Source organism: Gaeumannomyces tritici (genome assembly GCF_000145635.1).
Source record: "Gaeumannomyces tritici R3-111a-1 unplaced genomic scaffold supercont2.4, whole genome shotgun sequence".
Lineage (NCBI taxonomy): Eukaryota > Fungi > Ascomycota > Sordariomycetes > Magnaporthales > Magnaporthaceae > Gaeumannomyces > Gaeumannomyces tritici.
Window position 1 is genome coordinate 3,599,652 of NW_008804548.1, and position 26,651 is coordinate 3,626,302.

A 26,651-nucleotide genomic window follows, 5' to 3' on the forward strand; every position below is an offset into this window, starting at 1 on the left:
CGCGTACCCCCCCGACCCCCCCCCCCCCCCAAACGGCACAATGGATCCGCTCAGCATCGCGACGGCAGTCGTCACGTTTGTAGAGGTGGCAGGCTCTGTGGGAAAGGGCATCAGGCTGCTGCGCTCCGTCGCCCGGTCGGATGTTGAGTTTTGCGACCTCGTCAACGAGCTTGAAATGCTGCACTCCTTCATGGAGCAGGTGGTGCAGACGGCCTCGGACCTTTCGAAGTCGGGAACAGGAGCACCCGCCACATCTCTGCAGCGACTTGAGCAGCTCCTTTTTGAACTTTCCCGGACGGCCGAGCAGCTCGATGTCTTGGCCGAGGACCTGATGGCCGCCAGCAGGCCCAACAAGAAGGGCACCAAGAAAGTCCCAGTCATCCAATGGCAAAGACACAAGGGCAGAGCTCTCGCTCTGCGCGCGCAGTGTCGTCGCTCACGCGAGGATATCTGCGCATTCCTCGGGATTTTGGAGCCCTCCTTGAATGCGTATAGCCTCCCTTCTAGCCCTCTGCACCTCTGAAGCGGCTCTGGAGAACTAACCGCAGGACCCCCTCCAGCGTAAACCATGCCCGCATGATGATCAGGATCGAAGCTCTAAGTAGCTCCACCACCGAGTCGATTAAACAAACCACAGAGGACGCAACACGACATGTTTTGGGAAGAATCGACAACTTCGAGGCCACCATCCGTTCAGCTATCCAAGCTACGAGCACCCCTTTCCATGGACGTCCACCTTCAGGAGGCACCGCACGTGGCCAGCCGAGTCCAAGGCGACACGAACGCCCGGTGGACAGAGAGGGTTCCAACTTGACCTCTGTGTAAGCAAAACCTCGAGATTTCTTCCCTCGGATTCAAGCCATGTCCCATGTCTTCTTGGTAGGCGGTTATTCTGATCTGGGCCTCTCAAGCCACGCTATCCTTGAACAGAGATGTCCCGCGGGATGCGGCTGCCAGTGCCACATTTTGTCGCAGCTCAACACGCCCACCTGGCTTCGCTATGCCATAGGCGGCTGTTTGCTTCGGTACAACGCCATACCCATCTTTGACCGACGTCCCTGCAACGCGGCACAATGCCTTGCAGGCCCAGAGAGGTCAATGCGCATCACCGTAAATTTCCCGAGATGGCTTCTTCGCCGCGCCATCCAGTACACAGCTTCCTGGGATCCTATTGACACAGGGGCGAGAACTTCACTGAGCATCCCGAGAGTGGTTTCCACGTCAAGTGCCGTTTTGGCCATTAACTATGAAAATATCGAATGGCTCCGTTTGGCTTTTCAGGAGAAAAGATATCTCCCGACCGACGTGGACGAGTTCGATGGCGAGCCATTGCTCTCGGTGAGTTGATACTATGTTGCGTGAAAATCAACTAGGAGCTTCCGCTTTGAGCTCCTATTCTGCTCATATTACACTTCCATACACGGGGCTATAATCAACCGTCACTAATAAATGCACATGAACTGGCCTAGTTAATGTTGAGGAGATGCGTGCTCGTATTCGAGGTGCTCAGTCCTCTCATTACAGAGAGAGCTCTTGCTGTGTGCGATGCAGATGGACGGTTAGTCATCGCCCGGCCTCCAGAATCTATAAAAGGATGTGTGTGCTTCACCGCACTTCACGCCTGAAAATACGACAACTAACCAGGCCGTTGCCCGAGATGCAGTTCTGTCGCGGATCTTGCCCAGGAATGTCTTTGGGCATCCAAATATCGTTTGCCGAGCACCGCAAATATCTTGAAGAGTTTGCTGAAGCTCGGAGCAGATCACCTCACGTACTCGCCCTCGCCGATACGCGACTCCATTCTTGGCAACTCAGGTATCTCAGTGAAGCAGGCTTTGGTGATGAATCCGGGCAGTCTCAACTCTCTGGATAACCATGGATGCTCACCACTGCATTGGGCAGTGCATCGCTTTGATACAGCCGCCACTCTTCTTCTTCTACAGAATGGGGCAGATCCAAACTTGACAGAAAGGAGCGAAGGAAAGACGACGCTGCACATTGCTTGCCACAAGGGGTTCCTCGCTGGAGCAAGCCTGCTACTACAACACGGAGCCAACATCAACGCTAAAGATAAAGAGGGCCGGTCTCCGCTGAGCGCAAGCCTCCATTGCCCCGACATGGTTCGTTTGTTGCTACGACATGGCGCAGATCCAGGCCCTGCTAAAGGGCGACGTGCAACGATATGGTCCCCTGTCCATCATTTGTCAGACTATCCAAGACTGCTGGCAACAAAGGCACTTTCGACGGTGTTGAGCTCTCTGGTAGACGCAGGCGCCAACCTGGAATCCAGAGCCAGTTTGGGCAATACGCCTTTGTTGTACGCGGCCTTGAGGGGAAAGCTAGGCGTTGTGAAAGCCTTGGCGAAATGCGGAGCGCGGATCGACGCCATAAATGATTACGGACACACCATCCTGGCCATGACCGCAAAGTACGCCTCCAGTCCGAGTCAGATCCAGTTTCTGAGGGACTGCATTGACCTGCAGCTGGATCCTGACGCCAGGGGCATGGCAGGGATGTCCCTGCTGGACATCATCCATGACAGAATCTCTCGTGCGGCATACCTCGACAATACATTTGCACAAAGGCCATTAAGCCACCGCGGCATTTGGCTTCTCAGTGCCCTCGTGGTGGAGTTGAGGGAAAGGAACTGGGCCAACGGCAGATTCTTGGAGACCAGGGATCAGTTACCCCGAGACGGATCGCACAGGGAGCTCAAGATGTGGATCGGGAGGGAGTATCTGCGCATGCAATACCAGCCGGGTTTTGCGGATCAGACGTGGGACAAATTGGCCTATCCAAAATCCTGGTATTACTATCAAGATTATCCTCTTGATCGTCGGGTGCTCTGGTATGAAGCCGCAGCGAGCGAGGGAACTGTTTTTCGCTCCCTGTTTGGAGAAGGGCAGGCGGGGGGCGATGAGCGCGTGGAGGGCGCCTCGGATTCAGAAGGTGAGGACGAGTTCTTTGATGCCATGGATGTCCACTAGCAAATCAAGAGGAGCGGAATCAAGGTGACGAGAATCAGGTTTCACCATTAGGCTACAGAGGCAACGCACAGCTAGCAGGAAGCACTAAACAAACACGCGCGCCGCATCACTCCACCCCCAGCTCGCCGGCGCCGCCCTCCCTCGGCCGCGCCGCCTCGCGCGCGTCGACGAGCGCGGCGCCGATCATGGACGCGGGCCAGCTGAACCAGGCCTTTGACGCGCAGCGGCCCGAGCGCGCGTCGACGGCCTCGGCGAAGGAGCCGTCCCACTGCATGGCGCCCACGACGCGCCGCCACGCGTCCCGCTCCGCGGCCGCGTCCCCCTCGATCCGCGCAAACATGAGCTCCTGGAAGTAGCCGAGCGTCCACGCCCCGCTGCTGTGCACGCTGCCGAGCCCGCCAAAGGGGTACAGCTGCTGCCGCTGCTCCTGCGTCTGGCGTTGCTGCTGCTGCTGCGGCTGGGTTTTGTCGTTTGTTTCGCTCCCGCTGCAGAAGCCCGAAGCGTTGCGCGTGGAAAAGGCGAAGCGCATCGTGTTGCGCCAGGCTTCCTCGATCTCGTCCTGTGGGGGGGTTTTTTTTTATGTTGTTTAGTCTCTTTTACTTTTTTCGAACATCACCTAGAAACACTAATGGTCACGTACCTCATCCACTCGATCTGCCGTCCCGAGTTGGGCGCTGATACCGTTCAAAATGCCGGCCAGGTTGAGCTGCGACCGCGAGACAAAAAGCGTGGGCATGTCGTTGCCGTCGTGGTAGAGCGTGTACTTGCCCTTGCCGTTGGTCACGTACGCAAACATGGGCCGCCCCTGCTCGTCGCGCACCAAAAAGTGCCGGACCCGCGACGCCGTGCGCACCAGCAGCGCCGTCGCCAGCGCGTGCGCCTGTCGCCCGTAATCGGACGATTTTGCCGCCGCCGCCGCCTCAAAGTCGCCCGTGCCGCCGCCGACGACACCGAGGCTTTCGAGCAGGCGTACGAGGCGGGAAAGCGCGTACCACAGCATGACGTGGGTCGAGAAGTGGTACGGGTAGTCGATTTCGTCGTCGCCGGGCGACTCCTCGGTCGGCACCAGGCCCGTAATCGGGTCGGCCTTTGCTAGCAGGACGCGCAGGACCTCGCAGACGACGGGCTCGCGCAGGAGCACGCCGCGGACCAGCTCGCCGGCATCGTCCGCGTGCTGCGGCGCGGCGGCGGCGAAGTCGCACAGCTCGACGAGCGGGTACAGCTGCTGGTCCAGCTGGAACACGCGGCCGTCCTTGGGCTTGCCCGTCACCAGGTACGAGCGGTGCCAGTAGCCGGCGGGTCGCTCGGCGCGCCGGAAGACCCAGTTAAGGTGGCCGCGGAGCACGCGCCGGATCGTGGTGGCGTAGAAGGACGCGACGGGGCCCGGGTGGACGAGGTTGTCGAGCGAGCGGAGGACGGTCGAGAGGAAACGGACTTGCCAGCTGGGTGAAAAAGAGAGAGAAAAGGTTATTTGCCAGATCACACAAGTAAAGAAGGGTAAAGCGACAAGGTGATGGTCCATACTAGTTATCCCGATTCCACCCCAGCGGCAGCGCAACGTGGTCCGTAACGATGGCGCAGCAGTCCTCGCCGAGGGGCACGAGGCAGTTGCCTATTATGTAGTCGAGCGTTCTCCGCACCATGTACGTCTCGACGCTCTGCGGGTCCTTCCAGTCTGCCGTCACCGACAGCAGCTTGGCGGCGGCGCCCACGACCGTCTGTCTAATGCGCTGATGGTGAGCAAACAGGGGGATGACGGGGGCGCCGGCGGGGGCGCCGTCGGCGGCGGTGGGCCTCAGCCGGAACCGCGCCGTCAGCTCGACGCTCGAGCCCGCGGGCACCCCGACCTTCCAGGGAGTCGACGCGGAGACGGGGGCCCCGAGCACCGTCACGGCGCGGCGCCCGGGCCCGCCCCAGCCCCCGTTGGCGATCTTATCGCCGCCGTGGTGGTGGCGCTCCCTCGCGTCGTCGAGCAGGCCGCAGAGGCTGGCGACCTTGTCGCCAATGTAGAAGCAGCCCTCGAGGCGTGCCTCGAGGTGGCGGTTCGACACTGCGAATCGGCCGCCGTCCTCGGCCAGGTCGAGCGCGTTCTCGGATCGCGGGATGGGCAGCGGGCCGCCCTCGGTCAGCTGGCCGTACGAGGCGCGGTTGACGCTCGTGCAGAGCGAGAGCTCGCCCTCGACCGTCCGGCCGGCGGTAGCGCCCGAATTGCGGATCGTCACGCTCTGCACCGCTTCGCCGTCGTGCACCACGAGCGTCGCGTGGACCTCGATGGAATCGTCGAGCCGGAACCGTATGTTGGCCACGTTCGGCCGCGGGATGATGATGGAGACCTCCTTGGGCTTGCCCTTGACCACAATCCCGTAGCCCGGCCTGCCCTTGGCGACCGACTCCAGCATGTGCGTCCTGTACTCCCGCACGTACAGCGGGTCGCGGAACCGCGTCCCGTCGAACTGCTCGTACGGCACCGCGACGACGACGCCATGTTTGGGGTGGAAGGCGCTCAGCTGCAATATCTGTCACCCGTCGAAACCCCTATTGTTAGAAACGTCCGCGTCCTTGATCTCCCGATGGTCGGCTCTGAAGCCATCTGGCGGCACAGCTCGGTGTCCAGCCGCCAAGTGTTGAAGGCTTGTAGCGGGACGGGCCAAAGTGGGTAGACTGTAAGGCTGAAAAAGCTCCCGGGTGACAGGATCCAGGGGCTTGCTCCCTCTCTTGCATCTTTATGGCCCCCCTTGATCCTATTCTGAGGGGGAACGGTGCGGCTCACTCACCCTTCCAAAGGGGTCTGCCGAGACCCAGGTTCCATCCTTGCCAATATCCACTGTCTTATCTGGCCGCTCTGTGCTCAGATCAAACGTGACAGGGGCCGAATAGTCCCGACGGGCTTTTCTGTCAAAGGTTGCATCCATATCGACGTGGCTCTCCATGAGCCGGGTTTCCTGATGATCGGCGTCTGCAGAACTCCACAGCAGGGGTATGGGGACAGGCGGTTGACAACCAGAAATGGCACCGTGCTCCTCGGTTTTGTAGTACGTCGGCATGATTGAATTCGAGCCGAGGGGAGCCATGGTCGCACTTGAATTGCCGCTCTCCTGGCCGTTGGTTCCCCTAAATTGACACGAACTGCGCTTTTGTGTGCAAGAAAGAGTCTTGTGAAGCACTTGGGCTCGCGCACTCACCACAAACCAGCACAGCCGTCTCTAAAAGCAGCAATCACCCAATGCAAGCAAGCGGCGCATTCGATTGTTAGACCACCCAATGAACACCTGGCTTTATAGACTCAAGTACCCTCAGTGCCATATTGCCGCCATTCTTTTGCGCACAAGCGGGCCATGCGCTGCCGCCGGGCATGCCGCACGGGCTCGGCGCAAGTACGCCCAGTTACGGCATGCAATGCGGCGCGCCGAGAGTACGAGGCACAGCCCCCTAAAAAAAAAACGACTTCGCCACGGCGCCCGTACAGACCCGCCAGCCGCAATGGGCGGTTCTGTCGCTTACGCCTGGCGGCGCCAGCCGCAGTTCGAAGCACCGATAACCAGACTCTCGGGGGCAGTGCTCGGAAGAGATAGCGATCGTCGCTTCGCTGGGCCTATGGGGAGGGCGCCGAACCGGGCTGTGGGATATACGGAGGGGTGGTACTGCACGCACCATAATTAGGTCCCAGGACGCTCATGCAGGAGGGACATGTGTGGCTTTGCTCGCGCTAATGCTGGCACCCATGCTTCGTTGTTCGTCCTGTGTCTCGGTACGCGAGTGGGGGCCGTGAGCAAAAGACACGACGACGAATAATATTTCAGAAACGGTTGTGGGTGATGTGAGGGTACAGTACCCGAAGGCCTCCTGCAGTAATAATCACGCACCAAGTGACTAGACTGCATGGCGAGCGCAAGAGTATCCCATCTTGGCCGTGGGTGGGGAAGTCGTACCTGTGTTTTGGTGTCGTGACCATTGGAGAAACACTGAGCCATCCCCTCGGACTCTCCGCGTTGCCACTAGATAATCTCACCGCCTGGGCCAACAGGTACAGACATGAGGCATCCCATTCAGTGCCTAAACCGCAGGTAAGAATTCGTCATCCCGAATTCTCCCCAGTCAGGCTCTGTGTCGGGTAATCCCGCTTTCTAGGGAGGGAAGGGAGCAGAGAACGAAAGCTTTGCGAGGATTTGACGAGAGGTGAATACACTAGAGGCAACTGTGTGGGGCTGGACGCAATCGCCATTGGGTAGGAAACAAAGCCCCTAATCCAAATTCAATTCACGAAAGAGAAGCCCTTGAGAAACAAACACAGAGCCTAGACTGTTTTGCATCACATAAAGCATGGGCCGTACATTTCGCCCATCGGGTCAGGTTGTGACCATCCCATGAGGACGTATAATGGGTTGCCGGCATCCGGGATTCCGGTTGAAGTCGAGGTTGCCATGGTATTGAACCCCATATCGGGATTGGGATCTCCAATGATGGTAGCCGAGCCCGGGATGTTCGGCAAGCTGGGATAAACGATCCCTCCACCACCCCTACCATATCCGTGAGTGTCCAGGTACCCCGATATGGATATAGGCTGGGGCCCTTCCATGACGGAACTCGATAGTGGCTGTTGTTGTTGACCTAGAGCGCGCGCGCCGGCCGCCCCGCGGGGCATGCTAGTGAGGGTATCCGCGATAAGGAGCGGCGACGGGGTGGCCGAGGTTTCAGTGGAAGTGGCAACAGCGGCATTGGGGCCGACTTGCGGGCTGGGGGTGTGAGGAACGCCGGGGAACATCTGGTCGCAAAGCTGGCGGACAAGACTGGCGAGGTCCTGCATGACGCGGAGACAGTCTGCCGCGTAAGTGTCGCCCATGGCCGCCTCGCTGGAAAAGGCCTTGAAGGCGAATTCGATATCAGATCCGTCGGATGGTTGCTCCACAAACGCGATCTGGTGCAACATAAGCATTATTGCGGCATTGAAAACACAGTGCAAATCTGGGAGCAGCAACTTGGATGCGGGAGAGATCTCGGCCAGCCATCGGCCCAACCGGAGGTTATGGCGTGCAGCCTCGGAGCACTTGCGAAACAAGCCGATCTGCGGGTGGTTGCCCTCGATGCCAGCAGAGCGCTTACGAAACGGCGGCCTGGCGATCCTATGATTCAATGGAAGAGCAGAGGTGTCTGTGTGGTCTTGGTGCTGCGGGCCCGCACCGGCTTGCCCGCTTTGTTGCCGTGGTTGTGTCAGGAAGCGATCGGCGACTGCCTTCTTGACGTTACTCAAAAAGACCGGACGAATTGTGAGTATCAATTGCTAAAGGGAAGTTCAAGGTAGCGTTAGAGACCCGGATCCAGCTCTTGTTTCAGTCAACGGACCGCAGTAAGTAACAGGATAACGGCTCACCTGGTTGTAGCTCATGTGAAGTGTGCACAGTGGCCTGTCCTGGGGAAGTGTCTCGTACGAAATGCGTAGCTCCTGGGGAAGACCCCTCAGCCAGTTGGTGAGTAGCTGTAGTGTCTTGTCGACAGGAGAGACACCGTTGGTTGTTGGGCTTGCGTCGGGCAAGGTGTTAGGGGCGATGCGATAAGTGTTGCACACAATGTGGCCAGATATCCTCGAGAGCGCGATGTGGGCTCTAAGGCCTACAGGGCTTGGCATCCCCCTGTTTGTGAGATCGATAAGTCAGTCAACTGACGGCAGCAAAACCCGTAGGATCACAGGATGCGTAGTGTCTTACGGCACGTCATGTGGCTCGTCCAGCCGGACGGCCTCGTCCGCAATGGTGGGTGGTCGCCCCATGAGGCAACTGATCCAGCGATCGAGAATGTAAACCGTCCAAAAGATACGCTTGCCAAGCTCGTCGGTGCCACAGCCACGGTGTATGCCTTGCATGATAGAGATGTGCATCGCCGTGGTGATGTACATGTATGCGGCGTCGCGGCGGTTGTTCTCAACCATGTACATACCCATGAGAGCCATTGTAGCGATATCGGAGCTGGAGTAGGTTGACACCTCGAGAGGGTTACCCAGTAGTATACGCGCACATGCGAAGCGCAGTTCGCCCTCCTGCTTAGAGTTGGGTGACGCGGGGCCAAACAAACTCGCATAGGCGAGAGCTGCATGGTAAAATGCCAGGCCGCGGTGGGGGACAAGATCGCCGGCCGCGGTTGAGGATGGCCGAAGGGCGGCGCCATAGTTCAACCCGTCGTGGCAGTTGGAAAGGTCGCCCCAAAAATAGATTCCTCCGGATATGCCACTGTCCTGGATGAAGGCCCGCACCTGTTCCAATTTCTCCAACACCTTCTTCCGCGGCGGCAGCCAGAGAGGGTTAACATCGGGAGCCGGCAGTGGACGCGAGTCCGAGGTCTGATACCGGCCCACAGAGGCGAGGAAAGTGTTGCCATTGCCGTACTCCGAGATCCGGCCCCCGCTGAAGGCCAGATGGAACATTGTCGACATGAACATCTTGAGGTTGTCGAGAAATGTGGCGCCTGACGTCTCGCCGAGGTAGCGCGCAGTGCCATCCGTGTCCTGTAGCAGTCGCCCATCCTCGGGCGGCGACTGTGACTCCTCGCCCCCGCCCACGGTACTGCTGGCGGTGGTCGAGCTTAGACCGAGATCGCCAGCACTCGCATCATTATTGTAGGAGGTGGACAGCGAGCGCCGCGGGCTCGTGTTGAAGTCGAACTGCTCTTGGAGGCGGCGCTCCAGCCTAGCGCATTTTGATTCCAGCTCCTCCAGCTGAGATTTTGGTATCGACACCTTGTCGACGGCTTGGGGGTAGACGCAGTCCCTCGACGCGATCTCGCACTGCCTACATGGTTGCTCACCAGAGCACTTGACCCGTTTGAGGTTACAGCTATTGCACCTGTGGTGAGAGAGGAAATGGTAAGCCCAGGGTTTGTTGCTTTTTCCTTGTTGCTTCTCCTCTTTTCTTGTCCATCCCCGCCGACCCATCATCCCGGCAGTCATGTTGGCAGCCAGCGGGGCCGCTAGCTCGGGGTCACTCACGCAGTCGCGACACGCTTTCTCTTGTCGGGAGAGACTTTGTGTCGTCGTGGATTCACGGGTAGCCTCTGAGCACCGGATGGGCTCGACCTCGACCTCGACCTTGGCATGGTGTTGTTGTGTAGGAGCATAGTCGAGTCCCGCGGGACCAGCGAAACAGCCTGCCGCCCAAATGGAATTTGCGGTGGCTTGCGGGAAGCCGTCAAGGCGGATTGGGGCGCCAAAAAGCTGGCGATTTTATTTCCCCTTGCTCCCGGGCGCCTCCTCTGTCTGGGAGGCGGCAGTGGCTGACCTTGGCAGATTCCGGCTGCAGCGGCGGCGCAGGCTTTGGAGTTTGGGGTATCTTTTGAATTCTTTCTTCTCTCCGGCCCCGAAAACGCGGTTGTCTGATCTCCTCAACAGCAGGGGACGGATCTGGTTGTCTGTCCAGCGGGGATTTAACAGCTTCGAGCCGGAGGTCGGTCAGCACGGCTGTGGCGCTGCAGGCCCCCAAGCACGAAATCGATGGCCCTGATCAGGCACCTCGACGTCTGACAGAGCTTGTGGCCGAAATGCAAGCCAAGCCTAATGGGTGCGGAATTGATGGAAAAAGCGCGTCTGGTGGTACCTTAGGGGGACCAGGCAGACGGGGGGGTCATTTGTGTGTGGTGCGGGTGGGCATTTCTGTAGTGGGGGACGGGCAAAAGAGGGGATTTGGGGGTGGAAAGGAAGAGGCGCACGTCAGAGGATGAGATGGGGTCGATGTTGGTGTCTGGGCGGCCGGCCTCCGCCCGTCGACATGGACCTGGGATTCCAGGTGAAGATATACCCCAGCAGATGCGAGGGGATGTTATGGTTGCTCTTATGGCCCGGTTGCAAGCCCCAAACCGGAAGATGCATGACGGCGAGGTTGGAAGCGATTCCTTCATTGTCGCCTCTCGGCACCCATCCGAATGCACCTGGGGCCGTATTGCATCGAATGAGGTGTTGCCTTGCCCACTTACCCACGCAGAGAGACCCAGGTCGACAGCACCCAAGACCTTGACAGGGTATGGTTTGTCTGCCGGGTGGCACCTCATCCCACCGCTCTGCCGTTATTTCTGGCGTTTTCTTGGGCCTATCTCGAGTGTGGCTGTGATGCCTCTTGTGGAGGGCTGCTTTCGATGCGTATTTCCAAGCTGATTTCAGTCTGGCGTGGACAAGACGCTGCCGCCAAAGGATTCCTCGACATGGATGGGATGGAGGGCTCGAAGCAGGGGTTCTAGTGATTTCCAGCATCCACCTCGGCTCGGAGCTCTGGTTCGACCACAAGCACTTGGCGCTGCGGGTGGAAGGAGGGTCAGATTGGTCACACACGAAGCCACCAATACCACCGACCTATGGTACGCTAAGCAAACCGGGCCTGCTGCGTTGGCACGCACGGAAGAGAGGGAAATAGTCACATTGAATCGATTCCTCCAAACCTCTCTAGGGTACTCGATTTGGGCTGATTGACCGCCAGTGAATGTCTCGTCTGTCGTCGGGACGAGGTCCACCGGCCGGTGCTGGAAGTGATCTCATAGGGGCTGCTGGGTGGCAAAATTGGGCTGTCGCCTTGGCATTTCTTAGCGCGAATTAAGCGTCTGAGGCCGTGCTGCAGGCCCCACCGACGCAGGAGTGCGCAATCCCAGAAGGGCACCGAGAGATTGCTGGGATATGCATCGGACGAACTCCCAAAAATAACGGCTAAACTTGATTATCAATCCTCCAGTCGGGGAAACAGGAATGGGATTTGGTGATGCATGCGTGAAAATCGGCATTTCGGTGCTCTAGACTGTCACGGCGGTTTCTAGCTGCGCTGGATCTGACCAGAGGCAGCAGCCGCCGGCGGTGGGCAAAATTAGAACCTGGGAGGGTAGGTTGTGCCAGGTTTCTATCGAGGATAGGAAGGAGCGCGGGCGGGACCGAAGCAACGGAACATCGACAGTTCGGATGGACTGGAAGGAACACTCCCTCCTGCCGCTCTCAGACTCATGGTGATCTCATTCAGTCAACGCCAAAACGGGCCGGGCCCGTGTGCCGTTTGTGCCACGTGCCGTTTCTGACTCGTCAGACGGACGGTAATGGGGAGGACAACCAGCATCCCCAGCCCTACTCCTATTGGAAATTGGATCTCCATCACCATCCATCATCAGGACATACGGATACACAATCTCCATCCTCGGTTGTTTGTCATCCATTTACCGTCGACCGAATTTGCCGCCTGGACAGGTAGGATTCGACATACCTGAGGTACATGGGTACCTACCGATGGAAGAAACCTAGCTCAGCAACCCGGTCAATGAGTCCAGGGTCCAGGCCCCAACTCAAAGCTTGACATATCAGGTACCACTATGTAGTGCCTGTTGCCGGCTGCAAGTGTCGTGCTGTGTTAATACTACGTTGTAACCACCAGCTCAGTGAGTTCGCAGTGGTGTCCCCGATAGGCAATCACCCCGCTAGCACGGAGACACATGCCTTGTGAAGAATCGATCCTTCATCATCTCCACATCACCCCGCGCTCAACTTCTCCCCTCCTCAGCCCTGTTATTTATATCGCGGAGGAACGATGGGACTGGATTGCACCTTACAGATCCGAAAAGAGCCTCTCGACCTCAGCCGCCAGCGCCTTGGACCGTTCAGTGATGTCATCAACGGTCCAGACCCCACGCTCAGAGACGTAGATGTCGACGAGAGTCGGCGGCACCCACTCGAACGATACGTTCCTGACCGCGACCCTGAGGCCCCCGAGTGCTGCTGCCTGCTCCGTCCTCGTCCCGTCATTCCACTTCCCCTCGCCCCCATCCCTCGCCGCAGGTCCGCTCGATGTGGCCATTTTGAACAATATCATGCCCGCGGCGTGGCGGACCCGACTGCTGTTATGCTCTGGCTCCCAAGCGAGAAACATTTGTCGTGGCCCATTGTCTTCCACCACATGCTCTCCAGGATCGCCCGGGAGCGCCACCTTGTCAGACTCGCTGATAACCACCACCGTGGCAGAGGCCCCCACCACATAGCGTGTGCTAAGAATAGCAGGAAGAGATCCCGTCTTGTTGCTGACGGCCCCCGAAGCCGAGATACGGTCGGCCCCGATGAGGACCAAGTCCACACCCTCGGCTGCCATGGCCATCGCAGCATCTGAGAACATTGTGATGCCGAGCTTGCTCGTTAACTCATTCTGCTTCTCGCCTCCGGATCCACTTCCTTGCTCTGTGGGCTGCGCTTTGCTCCCTGACACCCTCTCGGCCACAGCCGCGGCAAGGGAGAGGCCTTCAAAGAGTGGGCGCGACTCGAGAACCCGCAGGTCTAAAGACATGCCTGTTTTGAGCATAGCGCAGTGCAGGCTCTGCGAGATGGTCGAGCTGTCCGATAAAGTCAGTATCGAGATGGGTCGCTGAGGGTCCGCAAGCCTTTCGGCCCCAAACTTCGTCCGAAGAAAGCGGGCGAACTCCTCGGCCACATGGCTACCGCGGTCAACCCTTTGTGCAAGTAGCTTGTCGAGTTCCCCCACCACAATCTCACGCCACTGAACCAGCTTTTCGCATCGCTTGCCTCCACCAGCTTCCCCAGCTTCAGTCGAGGACTGTCCGAGCCCGGGGCGGTGGAGGGTGGAATCGATAGCCTGCAGAGCTTCGAGAACTCCGGCGAGTATAGCCGCTCCCATGCTTTCGCGCCCGTTTTTCCACAGATGCCACGCTGTAGACCGCACATTGGACCACCAGAGCGGCATCGGGCCGTCGCTTTTGTTACCATGGCCATTGTCCGGAAGGAGTGCCACAACGTCCCTTAGAATCCGCAGCGCCTCGGCCGCCAGCTGCCGGGCCCCGCTCTGGTAGTCGGTTCTGAGGCGATCGAGCCCGCGTGCCAGCGCAGCGCCCGCCTCCGAGCCGAGATCAGCCTCAAAGTAGACACGCCGCAGGCTTTCGGCCAGCCGCGGGACGCCCTGGATCCCTTCGCCGGCGCCCTCGATTACTCGCAACGGATCGTGCCAACCCCAAGCCTCGTGCTCCCAGTCGGTGACGATTGCGGCGGCATCGCCGGCGGAGACGAGGCGGAAGGCGAAAGGATGCACTGTCCATTCGCGACCGGCAGTCGCGTCGGTGAAGGTGTAGGGCTTCCCGTGGCGCAGCAGCTCGAGCTCGCGGCTCGTCAGCTTGGTCTCCTCGCCCAGCTCGCGCCAGGCAGCAGACAACGGGGACGAGTCTTCTTTGTCTATGGAGCCGGATATCGGGGCGAGAAGATGTCTGTAGGGGTGGCAATCTCTCCCGAGGTAAGCAAGGTGTGCCTTTTTGTAGGTTTGTCCTCACATTGCTTGACGAAAGGCTGGAGCTAGGGTTGGAGACGGAATGGGAGAATTACCTACTGGTAGGTGCGGACTTTGTCGCTGCGTTGGAAGAGCGCGACCTCGGCACGCCCGTAGTCACCGAATTTAAAGATGAAGCATGACACGACCGATCGCTTGACCAGGCCGGCGTCAGGTACTTCGGGCAGTGGAGCAGACGCCATATTTGAGATATGTTTTGGATTGTTTATGACAATTGATTCTCGGAAAATGGAACCATCGATTTGTCGAGGAGAGACAGAAAATCGCCGCCTTGCGATACACTACGGGGATCGTCTCCATGAGGTCGCCTTCCCGGACTTGGTCTGGTCGGATGTCCGGACGGCTACAACTTGGCCCTCTATCCCAGTGATTATCGTAGCAGGCAGGATCTACATAGAAGCTCGCGTGACACCAGCTAATGATACTGGCGATTCTACTGGGCGATAAATACCAGCTCCAACCCTCATGTGCACGCCGGCCAGCCACGCCTGGTGTTTTCCCCCATCCGTTCTCAATTTTCATGAGCACGCGCCTGGGCACACACAGGAGCAGGACGCCGACCCAGCAGTTGGGTGGGAACCCCACCATCCCGGCCATGAAACCGTAACCCGAGATCGCAACAGTGTCGCAACAGCGTGTGATCGCATGAAGCAGGATTGAGGAAAGAATACACCAACAAAAGCAGGAAAATCTAAATATAAAGAAAAACCGCCAATCGCCATACGTGCAGCGATGTTGCATGCGTATAATAACTTCCACTGTGGCAGATGGTCAATCCTGCTCTCTGTCCTGGAGCCATTTCTCCAGATCTCGACCTGCTCGACCGGCTCCAAGACTTGTTTTTCAGCTCCCCCACCTTACCGTTTTCGCTCCCACCCCAAAACGGCGACGTCGAACCTTGACCCTTGCCTGTGGATCTAGCCGCCCGAACCCCTCTCTCGCGACAGTCCTTCCCAAGGATCTGGTAACCAAACGTGCCGCGCCAGCGCAGCATGGAGGGAGGGTGGGTAGTATCTGGCAAGGTTTTGCGTTTGGCAAGGAACGCGCGCCAGCCGCCCCTATCCATAGGACCGAAAAAGGGGTGTCGACCGAGGTATCCTGTTCCGCCCTCGTGTGCCTTTCTCCCTGGAGGGAAAGATGCGGTCTCATCAAGCTCCTCGCGCAGATTCGAGAAGAGATTCGGGGGACTCGCAGAGTCGTGCACTGCTGATGCATTTGGGGCGCACCAACCTCCAAAAAAAATCCGCACACGTAAATAAAAGGGGCACACTTTGAAGCCAATTTACTCACAACAAATAATAGCCAGCGCCTATTTTTTTTATATATATATATGCTATCTAATGGGCAGTTATTTTCCCTACGCCCTCTAAACATTTTGAGAGGATCTGAGGCGCGTGTTGTGGTGACGAGGCATTGCAATCAATTGATTTGATTTTGTTTTGTGCGGTTTTTTGTTGGAGGCTGGTGGGGCGCTCCCCTCGGCACTAGAAAATCAAGCACCAACACCGGTGGCTCTTTTGGCTGTGACGTTCCAGCCGGGACCGAGCCACGGTGCCCGGAAAAAAGTTTGGACCGCAAATTTTTTCCCCCACCCAAACTCTACCTTTCCCACCACAATTGTACCAGCACCAAAGCCAAACAATATGCCCGCGCCGCACTCTACACCTAAAAAAAATAAAATAAAAAACGCGTTTAAGGGATTTGTGATTATCTTGATGTAAAAGGCATTACTTATAGCCATAATAACGTTTTTCGCTTTGCCGGAGTGCCGAAGTCTTCCGGATGGGCTCTTTTTTTTTTTTTTTTTTTTTTGTGGTGGTGGGAATAAATTGCGGTCCAGACTTTTTCCCGGGCACCGTGCGAGCCAACCGGAACCTTGCTGCTTATGCCGGGTACAGTCGCCGATATAAGATATCTTGGCGCCGATCTATGTGCGAGGGCAGGTAGCGCCGCCCATGGGAGACGGAGGCATCGAGGAATCTGGGGCTGCTTGCGATGGGGAAACAAGGAGCAGGTCACAACGACGAATGCCTCTGAGTGGTCGGAACCCGAGATGTTGCGTCGGCGTGGCCGGTTTCTTGGCTCAATGTTGCTCATCCTTCCACACCTTCTGGAATATAGGCACCGATGTCCTGTCGGCGGAGAAGCGGAGATACGAGGAGATTCGTTATGACTGGACGGGACCACAAAGCTTTTGGCGTTGCTTGCCGGGCTTTTTTTTTTTTCGACACCCAGTGCTGATCGGTAAGGGTATTGGGCTGGGGTAGGATCAGAGAGACGACGCTTTGGAGGCCTGGGCTCACGGCTGTCAAGAAGACCCCTTTCAGTGTCAAGATCGGCAACCGCTCTTCTCTCCCGATTTGCGGTCTGAATGCATCGCCGCCAAGTCTCCATAGATTAGAGTTGGTGGTGCAGGTCGGTGTGCTTGCTACATCACGTCCGTCATCTCTGCCACCCTTCCCTGGGGCCATCGATCATGTATTCCCGCCACAGTGGGCGTGGGTAGCAGCGGAGCAGTGAAACTTGGCGCATCCATGCTCGTTCACCGAGATCTCGGTGACTGCTCATGGACTTGTTGGAGTCATTGGTGAATCGGGGCAGAAAACCGATGTGCATTGCAGGTATGGGTATCTTTTTGTACAGCGCTGGTGGAATGGTAGTTGAACGCGATGATGCTTCGGTAAGGCCCATAAAGGTATCGAAAATAAAGGGGGATTAAGAGCTTTAATAGCCCGACAAGCTAGAAGGTCTTTGGGTGCTCCTAGCGCCATAAAAGCTGAGGCCGGGTGCGTTTCCCGACTTCTGGATAGGATCCCGGCTCTGGCGTGCACATCTCAGCCAACACGAACACGCAAATGCGCTACAAGACAGGGGAGCCCGCTGCATGACTCATGTGCTTGTGTGGGCACTCTCGCTAGCCACTCGATCACCGTCGGCCGACAGAGGGATCCTCCGCAGCCCCTCAAATCCGGCGCTCCGCCGGATACTGTACCCTTGTCGCATGTTACTGTACTATCTAGATAAGCATGGCGCGTTCGGAGGAGATTCTAGCCAGCGCAGTGCCACGCAGACGTGAAACAGTGATAACTGTCATTGCTGGTGGTTGGGTGAAAATGAGGAGCAGTTAGGACCAAGGTTAAACAAGACAAATTGAAATGGCGCTACCCAGCCATCGTTATCGGGAAACAGGCACTACAATACCATCCAATGTAACGGGGAAAGTTGGCGGATTTGGGCAAAAGTATGGGAGAAACCTCAAGGGACCGGGAAAAACGACAGGTTTTGGGTTGGTTGCTCTGCTCAGAGAAGGGCTGTGTTGCACCCATGGCCTCAAGAACAAGACGCTGCCTGATTCGTGACCTCGAGACCGCCGCACAGCGTGACAATCCTATTGAAGGGACCCACGGGCTGGGGCTGGGAAAGTACTTGGCACCGGTAGTAGCCGTGCTCCGACACGGTCTCGTTGCAGAAGCTGACGCAGCATGTGAAGCCGTCTGGGTCCCAAACGTAGCTGCGGATGTCAAAGGCGAACTGCGTGATACCGACACCCCTAACCACCTCGGTGCTCTCTCCGGTGAAGTTTTTGCCGGACCAGCCCTGGAATTTGAACGGGCCATTGAGCCGGGTTTCGTTGAGCTTGGTCGGCGGAACCTTGTTTGTGGGCTGCGCCAGCGGTGGCGGCGGCGAGGAAGTACCGGCTGGGGAGCTATCAGAGGACAATAAGATTTAGCTTATGAGGCATCCGGGAGTCGAAAACGTCTATCCGTGCTATTCACGGCTTACCTGTCGCTAGAGCCACCATCTGGCGCGCTCGGCTGGCCTGACGCCTTGGCCTGCTGGGAGCCCAAGCTGACGCCGACGCCGACGCCGACACCGACCACGATGGAGACGATGATGATGCACGCGGCCAGCGCCATATAGAAGATGCGCTTCTTCAAGCCGCAGATACGCTCGCCTCGTTCGCTGGCTCCCTTCTCTTCCTCGGAGCCGAACTGGCTGCTCCCGATGGGCACCGAGCCAGCCCGGAGCCCCGTGACAGCGCTGGAAGGCGCCGGAGAGTTCCACGGGGGGCTGCTCTGCTGGTCTTGGGATCGGGAGTTTTCATGGTAAAACCCGGACTCGAACCCGTCGGGCGGCGCAGTCGTGAACTTTGCGCTATCGAGACTGGCGTCTGGGAATTTAGCGCCGCCTTCAAAGAACTGCTGGTGGGCGTGCGCCTCCTGTGCCGTGAGGGCTTGCGGGGAGCTATCCGGCATGGTCTGGGGGTCATTCCCCGGCGCCACCTCGGGGAGGTTCTCGTCGTGAGGAATGCCCATGACTTCTCCACCAAGTAGGGCTGTAGGCTAAAAGGCCGAAGGGCAGATGTGGCGTCTAGCGGGTATTCAGCCCGAAGCCAGGTGTGCAAGAGGAAAGTGGAGGGAGCTTGGAAGGTGTGCGAGTACAAGGGGTTGTAAGGAGATGCCCTTGAAGCTTGTTGGTACAAGAGCTGAACAGGTCACTTCTCATGACTTTTTTTTTCAGGATATAGTGTTGCCCCGAGTAACTTGGTATTATTTGCGAGGCCTGGAGTCGGCGGGAAAGAAGACGACAGGGGAAAGGGGGGAAATATTAACGCCAGGGGAGCAGGACGAACATATTAGCCTAGGTGGAACCTCATAGTGGTGCCAAGAGGTCCGGCCCATGAGCGGCCGTCGAGGGGGGAGGGGAATATAGAGGTAGCATGGGGGCCGAAAACGGTTCGGGAGGACGCAGGCAGGTAGATGAAGGCTAGGAAGCAGGGTGTACCGCATATCATTGGCGGGAATAGTAATTTTAGATCTCCTGGTCTCGACGCGCCACCTTGATATTATTATGCTACGTGGGAATAACAGCAAGGGTGGAAAGAAAACTTCAAAGCGCCGAGTCCAGTGAAATCGTGGGTTTGGAGAACCTTCATGAAGCACACGCTGGTTCGAAATGGGCGTTTCCATGGAGCTGGACTGGGGGACGGGCCGTATTCCTCGTGTAGGCCCCACGATGGCGGATGGACACCGCTGACCCAGTCGATACACCGAGGCCACGGCCACCAATGTCGTTGGATGCTTGCAAAACTTCCCGCGGGTGTCACTGCAGGACTCGGCATTTGCAAAATCTACATTAGCGGTCTGCTGTGCTCAAAATCTGTACTCACCCAAGGCTGAAAAGAAGGCCCAGCAGAAGTGTAACACACAAAACGGTACGGGGGAGTAAGCCGGAGGGATTTTAGAGGGAGGGACTATTTAGAAGCGGTAGGAGAGGAAATTTTTCGATGCTCTCCCCGCAACTCATGGGTGCTTGGTGTTACAGAATGGTGTTGCAGTGCATCCCAAGATGACCAGAAGGGTGGGGGCGGGAGGAGAAGCTGAACACATCCTGGAGCAATAGCGGGCACGGTAAGCTCTGCGTGCTACGTTTCCTTGTCGCTGTCAAAGGCGTCGATTGGCCGATTTGGCGCGACGGCTGCAGCAACCCGTTTGAAACGGGAGAGAAGGGGGCGCAGCCAATTCGACGAAGCCCAGGCCGTGTCGCTCGAGGTTGCCAAGGAGGTGCAGATCTGTGTCGCGTGTGTGCCCAACCAAGCACTGGACACGAATAGGAGGAGAGTGTGGGTTCGCGACTTGCTGGATGCTCCCAGCCCCGTGAAGTTGGGATCGAATTGAGCTCGCGCAGGGGGAAAGGCTGGTGTCGCATGTGGCGTCGTGAAAACGGGGCACAGCGGATTGGAATCCTGGGCCGAGCAGCCTCCGACAACGTGCAGCGAGCCATTAAGGCTGGGGAAGCAAAGTTGGGGGCGGCACCGTGATGGATGCCCTGAGTGGCTGGCGCCAGGCCTTCTCTGCTTCTAAAACAGGCAACATACATCACAATCGTCGCGGTCAGGCACGTCAGGGAGCGAATGTGCCGAAGATGGAGGGGGTCATTGGCTATTATTATGCCACAACAACGAGAGCTGGCCAAATAAAACTTCATTTCGAGGCGGCTTTGGAGACTAGTCTAGCCAGACGTTTGCTGCCATCCATGCCTGAAAATAATTTTCGATTTAAAAAAGGGATCGAGAAGTGAGGTTCGTCTTGTACGAACTCGAGATCGCACCGAGGATTGGCGTGTTTCTAATAACTTTGGAAACCCCGGAGGCTTGTTGTAGTATCGTCTAAAATGATTTCGAGTAATGTCTGGGGCAGTCAAGTAGGCTCAGTCGGTTGGTAGACATTGCTACTCGTCCGGGCCACCTCCAGCTTTAATCCGACGGGTCAAAATGTGAACCCTGTTCACCGCCTGGGCACAGGCACAATTCAGCATTACTAGGAGAAAATGGGCCCCTTGGCAAGGAAAACATGGATGCATAAAATGTTGGATTCAAGACACCAAGATCAAGATCGCTCTTCGTTGGGCAGCGGCATTCTCACATGCCGAATTTATATCCGAGGCAGAAAACGGTCAACTGCAGGGAGCTCGCTCAATGGAAACAAAAAACAAACAAATCCGCCAGCCCCTCGGCACAGTAAACAGGGAAGAGGAGACTGGAAAAAGTCGCACCGGGGGAGCCCCTGGAGTGAAGGTGCCAAGCAGCCCAGGATCATTACAGTTTTCAACATGATCTTATCAGATCATCTAAGGCCAATCGTAGGCCAACGCGACATCAACGACACCCACCATGGCGGGACCAGACACGCGCTGGTCCTACTTAGGCCGCCAAGTTCTTATATCCCGCAAGTGCTGGTTCCGCCGACTGCCGCAAGCCCTCCCCCCAGGCCCGGTTTTTTATCAGATCGTCTCCTGGACCAAGGATTTTACCGTCGGCAGAGGCAAGGACAAAGGCGGGTGGCCAACCGTGCGAGCGCGGCCGGTAGTTTCTTACAAGGAAAAGCAAACGCACGTGCTCCTAACCAAAGGCCCCAGGCAGCTGAGAAGCTCGCTCAAAGCAACTTGACCTGGCTGGTAGTTCGTCCGTTGTCCTTTGTCTGCCGCCTGCTCTGCATATTTGGCGATTCCCGCATGTTCCACAGACCGAATCGTATGATACGCATGGAACGTCCTATTCTAGTCCGGACGATGACTGGAAAAATTTGCGCCTACATCGCCGCTATCCCACTTCAAGCAAACCCGAGCCATGGGCGGATCTGCAGAGGAATGAATCTCTCAGGCGACGCCCGCTGCGCCGGGCTCGGACCTGCCTCATCGGTGACAACGAGGCTGCAGAGGCAGCCCAGTCTGGTCACAGACCCATGCATGGCAGGTGTCGTATGACTGCGTCAACGACCCGCAATCCCCCTGGGTGGGTGGGCTCTTGATCTTATCAGATCCGAAGATTACGCCGATGTCGCCATCTCCATGCCAGGGAGCCCATGCAACCCCTCTCCCCCACCATCGGTATTGACCCAGCACGGCAAAGCCCTTAACCCGGCATTTTTCACAGCACTGTTGAGAGACTGAATGCTCAATGGCCGACTTAAAATGCATGCGGCAAAAGGGGTCGTGGATGATACGCCTTCCGCGTTCACGTTCTCCAGCTGCCAATGCAAAAACGGTAAAATATTTGGCCATGCCAGCGCTGATCGTCTTCTCCTGCCAGGTCCACTCCAATTCTCACCCTGATTCTGACTGGGAACTCCTAGCACGAGTTGGACCGTAAACACACAGTTGCTCTCCACTGTACCCACTCACCGGTGCCATGGCTTTGCCCGGCTGGGAGAAATGGTTGTGTGCTGTCCATGGAACCGAGCTTGCCCGGGCGGCCCCTCGCTAGCCGTCCACACCCTCACCCTCCCAGCCGGTTCTTTCCATGCGCAGACGGGTCACGGATCGAACGATGTGTCATTTCTTTTTTTCTTGCATGGCCAGAGAAGGGACCCTGGCCGCCCGCAGCTCCCGCCGAGTCCGCCCGCGCAACCCCACACGTGGCCGGGACAGAGCACGATTTTCGATACGTCGCCGGGGTTCTCCTCCACCCGGCGCCTCTCGAGTCGCCTGCTGGGGCTGCATTCCTCGGTACCGTGAGGGACATTGTTGTCCCAGAAAGCCGTGGCTGCTGGGCAGGAGTCCGGGATGAGGTCGTTGGGCCCCACGACTGCCCCTTCCCACCCCACCATGTAGATCGAACGGGGTGGTACGAGTGAAATGCTAAATATTGAGATCAAGCCGAGGACTCGGATCTAAAAAGGGCGCATACCGCCATGCCTCTGTCGCTTCGGGTTCCTCGTGTCTCACCACACCATCTATCCACTTGCTTGATACCCCTTGCTCATTGGTGCTTGTTCTCCTTGCTATTTTTCCTGCTATCTGCCCAACACCGGGTCCAACTATCGCACTGTTCATATCTTGGGCTGTTCTTTGAAACGTCCTTTGCGCCACAGACCTCACATCTCTTTTCGTGGCCAATTGCTACAACCCCTAAGGACTGCCCTAGATCAACAATACGTCTGGTATTCAGTACGCTCTTAACGACAGGCAAGCTCCACTGAGAGGATAAATCAAGCCCGCATAAAAAAGGGAGCAAACTACAGCCTTCACCAAGATGGCTCCACATGCGCTCGACATTTTTGAGGGAGGCGAGCCAGTCGCTACCCAGAGGGCAGCGGGTTCCAACGGGGCGACCAACGGCCTCAACGGTCTCAACGGCAGCAACGGTAGGCAGCCGCACACCAACGGGCTGGCCAACGGCTACTACAGCCGCCGGAGCAAGACCACCGCCCCTAGGAGCCAGTTTGTGCTGCCCACGCCAGCGGACGAGCTGCACGATCTGATCTGCGTCGGCTTCGGCCCCGCGAGCCTCGCGGTGGCCGTTGCGATCCACGACGCGCTCGAGGCCGGGCGGTTGGAGACGGCGCCGCGGGTGCTATTCCTCGAGAAGCAGCAGCGCTTCGCCTGGCACGCGGGCATGCTCCTTCCCGGGGCCAAGATGCAGATCTCGTTCATCAAGGACATGGCCAGCCTGCGGGACCCGCGCTCCAACTTCACCTTCCTTAACTACCTGCACCGCCACGGCCGCCTGGTCGAGTTCACGAACCTGAGCACCTTCCTACCCGCGCGCAACGAGTACGAGGACTACCTGCGCTGGTGCGCCGGACACTTTGACGACGTCGTCAGCTACGGCAGCGAGGTGGTCTCGATCCACCCGCAGGAGGAGGCCGTCGTGGGGCCCCTGAAGACCTTTGAGGTGGTCTCGCGGGACGCGGGCACGGGCGTCGAGGCCAGGTACCGGGCCAAGAACGTGATCCTCGCCATCGGCGGCCAGCCGTCGATCCCGAGGGTTCTGCCGGCGGCCAGCCCCAAGGTGGTGCATTCGTCGCAGTACGCGCACCTGGTGCCGCGCATCCTGACCAACACGAGTGCCCCATACCGCGTCGCCGTCGTGGGCGCCGGCCAGAGCGCGGCCGAGATCTTTAGCAACATCCAGACGCTGTACCCCAACTCGCGCACATGGATGGTCATGAGGTCCGAGTTTTTGAAGCCCAGTGACGATTCGCCCTTGTAGGTTTACCACCTTCCTTTGCTTGCATCCACCCTGCTAGCAGACCTCGTGGAAGCTAACGATCGCGCGCTTTGTAGCGTCAACTCCATCTTCAACCCCGAGTTTGTAGACAGCCTGTACCCGCGCTCGACCACGGACAGGCGCCACCTGATCAGCTCGGCCAAGGCGACCAACTACGGCGTGGTGCGCCTGGAGCTGATCGAGAAGCTGTACGAGCTCATGTACGACCAGCGCCGGGAACTCGGCACCGACGAGCGCCGGTGGCCTCATCGGATCCTGGGCGGCCGCCGCGTGCTCTCCTGCGCGCCAACAAAGGCCGGGGACAGGCTGCGCCTGCGCGTCAAGGCAGCCCCGCCGTCGGAGCTGGAGGCCGAGGAGGCGAGCGGGCAGCTCGATGACGTGGCACCGGCGTCGTCTGACGCCAGCCTGGACCAGGATGAGGTGGAGGAGTTCGAGGCGGACCTGGTTATCGCGGCTACGGGGTACAAACGGGACGCGCACGTGGACATGCTGCAGAGCCTGTGGTCCTATCTGCCCGAGCACAAGGTGGACGCGCCCGCGGCAAGCGGGCCGGCCAAGCGTGCGAAGCCAGTGCTGGACAGCTGGGAGGTCAGGGTCCCGACCACGAGCAGCAGCAGCGAGGAGAGCCACGCGCCCGCCAAGTCGCTCGAGGTTGGCCGAGATTACCGCGTTCAGTTTAGCCCGGGATCCGTCGCCGCAGGGTCCGGGGTCTGGCTGCAGGGCTGTTGCGAGGGTACGCATGGGGTAAGTCACCACCATCACCAATACCCACCCCTCTCTTCTCTGGCATTGTTATTTCTCCGTCTGCACGCGCATTGCAAATACGTGTGCCGTCATTGGTCGCGGCTGGGGCCAAGCTGTTAACGCACTTATCTTCTGCAGCTGAGTGATACCCTCTTGTCGATCTTGTCCACGAGGTCAGGGGACTTGATCAACTCCATGTTCGGGCCGGCCAACTGAACTACGGGTAATTCCCAGGTGGGACTGGGGCGGCAGTGCCTTGGGTGGGAAGGGGAAGAATAACACTTGGTGTTATGAGACGGGCGTATGGGGGATGTAAGAAATAAAAAAAGAGAATGAAACGGGCCTGCGCACATGCATGCCAAAATATCAGGTTTTATTTGTTGCTTATGCGGGGCGAGGGGGGCCTCGTCTGCTAGTTGCAGAATGGTCGATGCTGATGTCAATGGCTCCTGGCGATGCGCCACGAAAGAATGTTTAGGTGTGTGAAACTGGGCATGGTGTACCCGTAGCTGTTTTTGACACCCGCGATTGTAACATCACTGGCATTCAGTGGAAGTTTCTCAACCTCATAGCATAACAACATGAAGTTAGTTTGAGAGCGGACTCGAAGGAACAGTCCCATATTTCGCGTCAAGGTTGGTGTCTGATGACTTGAAGTGACATGGATTTTGCTAGCTGGTTAGTGCAAACGTTGAAGCTGGAGCCCGGTGAGCAGCATGTAATTCGGCACGTGTTCGGGTGGAGGCCGTGACCAAGCAGTGGCGCGATTTTGACGCCAGCTGCCTGTGGGCGCCGCCTGTGACGTCTCGCGTCCGCCTCGCAGGCGAGGTACCCCGCTGTCGCATTGCATTCGATCCCTGCGCGTCTTGCGCCTTTTTATCCCGCGCGAGTGCTTCTCCTCTCGAGAGTACCTTTTTTTTTCTTTTTCTTTTCCGGGACCTCGCAGATGTAGTTTCCGCGGGCGGCATCAAAAGTCTTGTACTCAATCTTCTCTTGCCAAGTTCTCGGTTGATTCCTTGCTGCAACCCACCTCGGGAAAGTCCAACTGGCAGGTGCGTCCAAAACCCCACACCCGGGCTTTTTTTTCTCGGGTCCGTGCTCTTTCTTGATATGGATTTTCTTCACATTCGCGCTCCTCCACACAACGTGCACCTTTTGCTCGACCTCTGGCTGCGAAGCAACCACAACCACGCGGGATCGTAAGAGGCCGCCCAAGTCTCTTGCATTGCTATCCTACATAGCCTCCTTTTGTCACCTCCCTCTATCAGCTTACCCTTTTCTTTACGTATCGCACCCATACCCCCACGCGTCGGGTGGCATCACGCAAGCGCGTTTCAGCGACTCCTCCCCGTCGCCAAGATACCGGCCAGCTATCTCGTGTCCACGCACCCCGCGCCGGCTCACACCTGCCTGTACTCGGCAACACCTACTGCCACTGGCACACTGGATCCGTGCTGAACCCCAGGCGCACTTTTTTTCTTCTTCTCTATGTTACACAACCCACGCACACACGGGCTCGGTACCAGCAGCCTTCCTTCGCCGCGCGTCGTGAAGTGCACAGGCTTGGATCATGATGGCTTGCTTGAATCTGCGCTGCCTGGGTTAGGGGTGAACCGGGCTGGCAGTTCTTCTATGCCGCCAAAATATGTATGGCTTCGGCTGATGAAGCATGCAGCTCGCAGCGCCTACCATGACACCACACATGACGGAGGCTGGCCCGCCAATCAGCGCCCATAGTCTCCCCCGTGATATTGGCTGCCGGGGGTAGCAACACCGACGGCCTGTGTGGGAACATTGGTCATCAAGTGATGGCTGTATGACTGGCTATGGGTGTTGTCGCCCTGTTGCAACACCCGCCTCACCCCCTTACGGTGGTACCTGACACAGGAGGAAGCGAGCTGCCATGCCCACCTGGATTGGTAATTCATGATCGCCGATTGGGCGCCTTGCTAACAGTCCTTGTCCAGCACCCCGTTGGTGTTGTCTTGGATACGCGCCACACTCTCCAATCACAGAGAGCCCATTCGAGATCCATTATCGGGTGCCTTATTGGTCTGGGCTTTGGTGTTATTCTCGACCACATTTAGCTTGGTCGTGGGCTTGTCCTAGGCGACA

At 57.8% G+C, this 26,651-nt stretch overlaps 7 protein-coding genes across 7 annotated transcripts; 2 read left to right on the forward strand and 5 right to left on the reverse strand.

Moving 5' to 3' along the window:
* Positions 1-40: 40 nt before the first annotated feature.
* On the forward strand, positions 41-3,639 carry GGTG_08614 (hypothetical protein; the record flags this gene model as incomplete). The annotated part of the gene is made up of 5 exons (XM_009226456.1): positions 41-489; positions 561-821; positions 912-1,338; positions 1,470-1,558; positions 1,664-3,639. The coding sequence occupies 5 exons, from the start codon at positions 41-43 to the stop codon at positions 2,985-2,987; spliced, it is 2,550 nt and encodes an 849-aa protein (XP_009224720.1). The 3' UTR covers positions 2,988-3,639.
* GGTG_08615 (hypothetical protein) lies at positions 1,026-6,323 on the reverse strand. Its single transcript, XM_009226457.1, has 4 exons — positions 5,762-6,323; positions 4,512-5,503; positions 3,628-4,429; positions 1,026-3,546 (listed from the first exon to the last, which is right to left on the reverse strand). The coding sequence occupies exons 1-4, from the start codon at positions 6,056-6,058 to the stop codon at positions 3,094-3,096; spliced, it is 2,544 nt and encodes an 847-aa protein (XP_009224721.1). The 5' UTR covers positions 6,059-6,323; the 3' UTR covers positions 1,026-3,093.
* Positions 6,257-11,181, reverse strand: GGTG_08616 (hypothetical protein). Its single transcript, XM_009226458.1, has 4 exons — positions 9,964-11,181; positions 8,690-9,820; positions 8,356-8,614; positions 6,257-8,265 (listed from the first exon to the last, which is right to left on the reverse strand). The coding sequence occupies exons 1-4, from the start codon at positions 10,089-10,091 to the stop codon at positions 7,297-7,299; spliced, it is 2,487 nt and encodes an 828-aa protein (XP_009224722.1). The 5' UTR covers positions 10,092-11,181; the 3' UTR covers positions 6,257-7,296.
* Positions 11,182-12,275: 1,094 nt separating this feature from the next.
* Positions 12,276-15,233, reverse strand: GGTG_08617 (translation initiation factor eIF-2B subunit family protein). The gene is made up of 2 exons (XM_009226459.1): positions 14,321-15,233; positions 12,276-14,201 (listed from the first exon to the last, which is right to left on the reverse strand). The coding sequence occupies exons 1-2, from the start codon at positions 14,461-14,463 to the stop codon at positions 12,545-12,547; spliced, it is 1,800 nt and encodes a 599-aa protein (XP_009224723.1). The 5' UTR covers positions 14,464-15,233; the 3' UTR covers positions 12,276-12,544.
* Positions 15,234-16,012: 779 nt separating this feature from the next.
* GGTG_08618 (hypothetical protein) lies at positions 16,013-16,675 on the reverse strand (the record flags this gene model as incomplete). The annotated part of the gene is made up of 1 exon (XM_009226460.1): positions 16,013-16,675. The coding sequence occupies one exon, from the start codon at positions 16,673-16,675 to the stop codon at positions 16,013-16,015; it is 663 nt and encodes a 220-aa protein (XP_009224724.1).
* A 268-nt stretch (positions 16,676-16,943) lies between these two features.
* On the reverse strand, positions 16,944-19,272 carry GGTG_08619 (hypothetical protein). Its single transcript, XM_009226461.1, has 2 exons — positions 18,065-19,272; positions 16,944-17,987 (listed from the first exon to the last, which is right to left on the reverse strand). The coding sequence occupies exons 1-2, from the start codon at positions 18,595-18,597 to the stop codon at positions 17,612-17,614; spliced, it is 909 nt and encodes a 302-aa protein (XP_009224725.1). The 5' UTR covers positions 18,598-19,272; the 3' UTR covers positions 16,944-17,611.
* A 3,153-nt stretch (positions 19,273-22,425) lies between these two features.
* On the forward strand, positions 22,426-25,194 carry GGTG_08620 (L-ornithine 5-monooxygenase (L-ornithine N(5)-oxygenase)). Its single transcript, XM_009226462.1, has 3 exons — positions 22,426-23,770; positions 23,849-24,536; positions 24,675-25,194. Exons 1-3 carry the CDS (start codon positions 22,815-22,817, stop codon positions 24,750-24,752), a joined length of 1,722 nt encoding a protein of 573 aa, XP_009224726.1. The 5' UTR covers positions 22,426-22,814; the 3' UTR covers positions 24,753-25,194.
* Positions 25,195-26,651: the final 1,457 nt, after the last annotated feature.